This window comes from Mauremys reevesii, linkage group 8, assembly GCF_016161935.1.
Source record: "Mauremys reevesii isolate NIE-2019 linkage group 8, ASM1616193v1, whole genome shotgun sequence".
Classification (NCBI taxonomy): domain Eukaryota; kingdom Metazoa; phylum Chordata; order Testudines; family Geoemydidae; genus Mauremys; species Mauremys reevesii.
The window spans coordinates 52,534,905-52,541,436 of record NC_052630.1 but is presented as its reverse complement, the minus strand read 5'-3'; the positions used below and the strand labels follow the sequence as shown (position 1 = coordinate 52,541,436).

At 37.6% G+C, this 6,532-nt stretch overlaps 1 protein-coding gene across 11 annotated transcripts in view; it reads right to left on the bottom strand.

The window, feature by feature from the left end:
• Positions 1-5,288: 5,288 nt before the first annotated feature.
• The window catches only part of CEP350 (centrosomal protein 350), a 143,989-nt gene continuing 142,745 nt past the window's right edge, over positions 5,289-6,532 (bottom strand). For all 11 annotated transcript variants that reach the window (XM_039486128.1, XM_039486132.1, XM_039486133.1 and 8 more), the window contains one exon: positions 5,289-5,484. In XM_039486128.1, coding sequence (XP_039342062.1) covers positions 5,320-5,484 — 165 coding nt within the window. In that variant the 3' untranslated portion in view covers positions 5,289-5,319. The remainder of the gene's footprint in view (positions 5,485-6,532) is intronic.

Below are 6,532 nucleotides of genomic sequence, written 5' to 3'. Positions count from 1 at the left end.
TAAACAATTTCAACCACACATGAACAATGAACCAATCTGAAATCTGACATGGATCAAGTCCTCACAAAAGACTGGATGACTTGATTTGTAAAAAACCCAAAAGGTTACTTACCTTACAGTAGCTGTGGTTCTTCCAGATAGGTTGTCCGTGTGGATCCCACTTGCGACACGCATACACTTTGTGCCCATGAAGATGGCACAAATGCACCGTGCCTCAGTTTCCCCATCTGTAAAATGGGGACAATGAGGCTGACCTTCGTAAAGCGCTTTGAGATCTACTAAAAGCACTGCATAAGAGCCAGGTATTATTATTAATGCAATATTAAAGTTGTGAAATCAAACACTCAGATTCCCAGAAAACTCCAAAAAGATAAGGTTGCTCTGGCAAAAATAACTCTCCCATGATTCATATAAGTAGAATTCATTATGCCTCTTTTCCTTATTAAATGGAAACCCTAACCTATTACTCTATCAATGTACAGCATAAAATAAACAGGATGTGTAATGTGGAGGAGTTAAAATAGCTAGACAGCAACCTTAGTTGTAGGAACATCTTGATCAAAGTGCTTGATCTTGCAACCTTAATATTGAATTAGTACTAGTTTTTTTGCATTTAATGATGACTAGGGCTGGTTGTCATGAATCCTGTGATTTCTGCAATTTACAGTCAAAGTCGTGGCTGCTCAATAGCCTTCTGCAGAGCTCCATTAGCTTTAATTTTTAAAATTACTACACTTCTAACCCTTACAATTATGAAGGTAATCTTCCAAATATGAATCAAGTGTAATGGATGCAGTGCTGCCTTCCTAACAACCTTCTGGAGAACACTCCTTTTTACTATATAAAGATGAGTTCAGAGAAGACAAGCGCAGACCCATAAAACCATCTCATTTAGGAAAATATAACAAGGTCTAGGATCATTTCTAGGAAAATTTTATCCACTTCTTAAATATATTATTAATATTTCCTATTTGAAACGAAATAACACATTTTTAGTATAATTTTAAAAAGAAGATTTTTAAAGTCCATTTTGAAAAGTTTACCATGACTCATTTTTAATCTTTCCAACTGAAAATTGTGACTTGTATTTTTGAAAAACAAAGCAAAGATTTTTTCTATTTTTTGCCACAAACATGCAAGGACACGCTATAAGGTATTATTACAATTAAGGCAATTATAATGGGATTTAGCAGATTGTAACTGGGAGCCAAAGTGCAGCATCAGAGATAAGGTGGAATATGTTACCGAGAACAAACCCACCGGGCACCTTCAGAATTATCAGCTATTTGTGAAATTACACTCCATTTTATAAAGAAGCAGGAAATAAGAATTAATTTATAAATCAGTTTATTTACAGGTTTTATCCTCAAAGTACATTTCAGTTAACAAAGATATTTACATTGGTGTACACAGGGACAACCCTGGTTATTTTACAGTTCATAATTACAAAAAAACCCACATCCTTAACTCTACTGTGCAAAGCTGCACTGGATGCGATTATTGGCTGAAAACTGGCATGGAAACCAGGTTAACGGGTTATTTACACAAACACAGTAAACAGGTTTATTTATTTTAATATCTGCACAATACAGTACACAGGGAGAGAGGGTCTCCCAAGGCGGCTTTGCAAATGTATATAAAAAGTCTCTGCAAAGTCAAGGAAAAAACCTATTAAATGCAGGTTAATTACAGTACTCCTTTTTCATCTGTATATATTTTTGCATTTTTAATTTTTATATTTCAAATATGTTCTGGATATTTTGCTTTTCTCCATTTTAGCTGATTTGTAAACACTTCAAAATTCCTACAATTTGAACTAAATACCTTGTAAGTTTCAACTGTTACTCTGCTGAATAGAATTTATTCTCCTAGTATTCTTAAGGGATCTGAAAGTCTGAACTACACTCAGTTCTTTGCAGAAGCGTTATTTAAATGCTCTCTAACGCTGTGCTACTGAAAATCTTTTGCACATACACAATTTATTCAAGTATTGCAAAAAGCTAAGGCCACTTTTTCAAGAAAGGAAAGTGAACAAGATAGATTTTTCAAACAGGCCACAAAACCTTATGAGCAACAAAACCTTTTCTGAAAGGTAAAGTAGTAATAGCCCAGATCTGTAGCTCAGGCATTATCCTAGTCTGAGAGAAGTGGTCTCTCTCCATATTCATACAAACCTGGGCTGTTCTACCTTGCATTAACAGACCTCCTCCTAGACTGAAAAGGGACATAGGTCTTCATATCAACTCTATCCAGCACTTTCTGACTCTGCCATAGAGGGCTCACCCTATTTTTGGGCTCAGAAAAATTCTGGAGTTTCCATGTTCCCTCAACCTTGGATTTTCCAACACTGCTGCACCAAGATAATTCAACCATGACCCAGACAGAACACCTTGGGCTTGACATAAAAAGGCGGGGGGGGGGGGGAGGGCGGGAGAAAATTCAGCTTTTCTTTATTCAACTCAAGGCTTCCCCATACTGCTTCAACAATTGATCACAAAGCCTGACCTGGAAGGACCATCAGCAAGTGTCGATGATCATCAGTCCTAGCCTCCAGTGTACCTCAACAATTATCAAGTGTTGAGAATGTAATTTAACAGCCATAGTTGTTTTAGTCTAGGCTGCTCCCATTACGAATTGGTACCAAAAATAAATGGTGATCTCTCCAAAACCATTACTTTAACACAGTTTCTTTTTGCCCAAAGACCTGGAGAGGTAGCAACTGTTTCTGCAGCTGATACCTAGATATTTGCTTACTCAAGCCAACAAGGGCACAAGTAATCTCCATTCTTCCACATCTTGAAAGATTGCCAGTACAATACACTCTCTGCTGGTGCATGTACCACACATGCACAAACTCTGTATCCCAGCAGGAAGCCTCAGAGATGCAGTCCATCTTACTATCTCAGCAATGGTCATGGTTTCTCGGGATGGAAACTAACTTATTTCTATGATACCCATGCCACAGATGTACTTTGTAGGTTTCTCTCCTTCTGCTAGTACTCTGCCCTCTTCTATAACTATGTATAAAAATAACAATATTCTCTGTTGAAAAGAAGATAGACCCAGGAAAAGGAAACAGACAGTGACCTGATTAGTAATACCATACTGGTTAAACAGCAGCTGTAGTTGGTTTTTGTCAAATGCTTAAGACAATGCTGAGGTTTAGCATCAGAATGCTAATTTACAGACACAAGTGAATCACTCATGAAAAAGATGCATGCCACCCATGAAAATCATCTGACTTCTGGACAGCTAGAAAGAACGCTACCACATACAGATTGATACGTGTGCCCTATCTGAGGTGTTCCAAGACACTATTTGCTCCTGTTTGTTGTTTGCTCATTAAGCTTTCATGGATATGGCTCACCATTAATAACTCACACGTGAGGTGCTGGCACTACTACATCTGAGAATCTGATTGGATTGAAAAGCCAACATTTCTCAGTGCTGTCCCTGATTTAAAGAATTACCAGTTGTGTGTCATTGTGCAAAATGCAAATATTCCAATGACAGTTTCTCAAAAAGGAAAGATGGAAAGAGAGAGAAACATAACAGAGCAGTAGCACACGTATGCACAGTAGGAAATCCAAGAAACAAAAACAGATGGAAGGAAAGGAGCAGAAATCTCCCCACATGCATATCATGGGCTGCAGCATTTTTGGGTGCCTCCTAACATGCTTTTGCATGCACTTCAATACTCCAACATGCCTGGAGAATACGAATCTGCTTTGGGTCTCATCCCATGTTAGTAAACAGGACTTCCATTATTAAGGCATTAATACTCAATCCCAGATTGTCTGTGTTCATCCAAGAAACACAAAAAGGGAGGACAGATTAAGAAAGCACTCAAAGACGAAGGGCATAGCTCCAAAAATACAACAGGGTGGCTCCCTACTGCCTAATGCTCTGGAAAAAGAACATTTGTGAGAAGGAAGGCATGTAACGAGGGAGCAGGAAATATTTTCACATCTTGTCTTCAGATTACTCCCTTAAACACTCCACAATCACTGAAATTTGTCCAGATGAGGCTCTTTTCATAGTCTTCCCCTTTTCTTCCCACATTTGACCACTGAAGTTTGTTTCTTTTTGACCCCCCGTCTCAAGAAGCTGGACTTTTGTGCAAAGAATATGGACCCTAGAAGTTTCCAGGACAGATGCAGTATTACATAGGTACCTTTCACCGGTTCTGCTGTTTCAAAACCTAAGACAGTGCAACCACTGCACTGGACACTTTCCTTAACTCCAATGTAATAAATTATCTTAAAATAAGTTAAAAATCCCACAACCACAGAACAAGTACACAGTCAAGCACTGGACATCACTTTCTTTGGTGAATACTCATTTCCCTAATCGTTCAAATATCAGAGAAGCAGTTTTATTAGGGTTGGGTGGTAGCAAGGGAGGAAGCAGAGCTATTGAAGGCCAAAGTTTTGTGAAGAAACATTTTCCACTCCTGCATGTCTACTGCCTGAGAGAATCCTGAGTATCCATTTATCTAAGAGCTGCTGGTAGTTCAGGAGATGAAGAAATGCTGCATGGTAGGAGTAAAGCTGACCAACGTCTAGTCTATTATGCCCAGTTTTTGGTGGCCTTTACTTTGCTCTTAACTCTTGACTGAAGCACATTAGACAGGAAACAAGTAAGAATTCTTTAGATGAATGCAAAAAAGCAAGCTCATCCATGTTCCTCTTTGTTAGCCCACCGATCATGTCTGGTACCACATCGCATGAAGAAAGATGGGAATGGACTTCAAGGGAATTAAATGGACTCTCAAGTGGAAAAATTGATGCATATTGTTAGGACTGCAGATACAAAGTGGTTAATAATGTAACACTATTAATTGCTGTAATGTCCATTTATGGCTAAAAACTGACAAGCAGTTATCAAAATCACCCAATACACCTTTCTAAAGATCACTTCAGTTTAGATTGCTGACAGCAATTTTGGGCCAAGTGACCAGTACCTCAACCCAATCACATCCAACCACTTTCAGAGTACAATCTGAAGTTCACAGTCCCAGTCTGAGACCATGGAGAGGTGCTGACATATATTCTCTGTGCTGAATTAGCAAAAGGATGGTGTGAACACACCACAAGCCATCAAGTGAAGGACCATGCTTGTTTACAACAACAAATCCAGTGTAAGGTCTCTAAAGGCAGCGGGATGTAATACTGTGTTCCTTTATCACATCTGAACTGCCTTTAAAACCATGTATGTAAGTCCAGCAGCAATATTGCTATGGTGGAGATGTAGTATATGTCAGGAGTCAGAAAGCCCATGACAAGAAGTTTCGCAGTTTCTGGTTTATTATCACAGATGTCACAAAAGCAGTAGTCTCCCTTGTTTTTCATTTATCTGGTTCAGAACATTAATAGTGTCTCTGATTAAGGCCTCGAAGATCCCATCTGCCAACTGCATCTTCACACAGAGCTCATCCTCATCATAATTCACCCACTGAGCTTCTTCCTCATGGAGTTCCTGCACCTTGGATTTTAGAGGGAAAAAAAACGTGTTAACACTCCATTGTTTCTTGGAATATTATTCTTCAGGCCTTCTAGGACAAGTACAAAACAAGCACAGAAAATGTAGAATAAGAAATAACTGGCAATGACAGAATTGTTTTTATATATAAGTTGTTCCACAACAATTCTTAGTGCAGTAAAATGAAGAGTTATATTATACAGCTGATCTCTTAACCAGATACATTACTTTTACCAGAATATTTTTACTTTTAAATTTTTCCCCTTTGGCTTACTGTTCATTTTAAAGAAATCCATTCTATTTTTATATAAGTTTTGTGCTTGAAAAACACTACTGATGTGTCATCATTCCTGATCAATAGTGTGAATTCAAATTGAAATATTCTTAAAAATTATTTTTTTATTTATAAAAAGTCAATGATGTGATCAGTGTTGCACAAAAGAGGAAAATATGATTGAAATCTGTAAGAAAGTACAAAGAAAAACAGAGGGAGGAAGAAGGTAGGTGATTAGAACATGGCTAAATAAGCATCAGAAACCCATAGTATCAAAGAAATTTACATTTTACTACTAATTCTCTTGACGGTAGAATAAAAAATGCTAGCATGCAATGCTGTTGTGCAATACTATGATACTGCAAAACGGTTTCTTTGTATAGCATATTTTATGCTTCACTGCTCTTGAAAGCATTACTACTAACTGAATTTTATGCTACGTACAGCTAAACAGTTTCTAACAATTTGATGATTTTTCTTTTTCTTGTCCATGAGCAGATCCCGCAGTTCTTAATTGTTATTCAAAATTACCCCAGATGACGGGCTCCATTCAAGAACACAGACAGAAATCATCAGCAAATAATGCATAGTCCAAAGGCTATAGTCACACTGAATGTTACGAATATTACAATTTGAAATTAGACCTTTTGAGCATTCATGCTAAAATTTTGCTTCCATATGTATTCACATTAGTAAACCTTGAGTGTTTTAACTTGCTCAGAAAGAACATGAAATCAAATAAAACATTCTTTTGAACGCTAGGGAGTATCTCTTGAA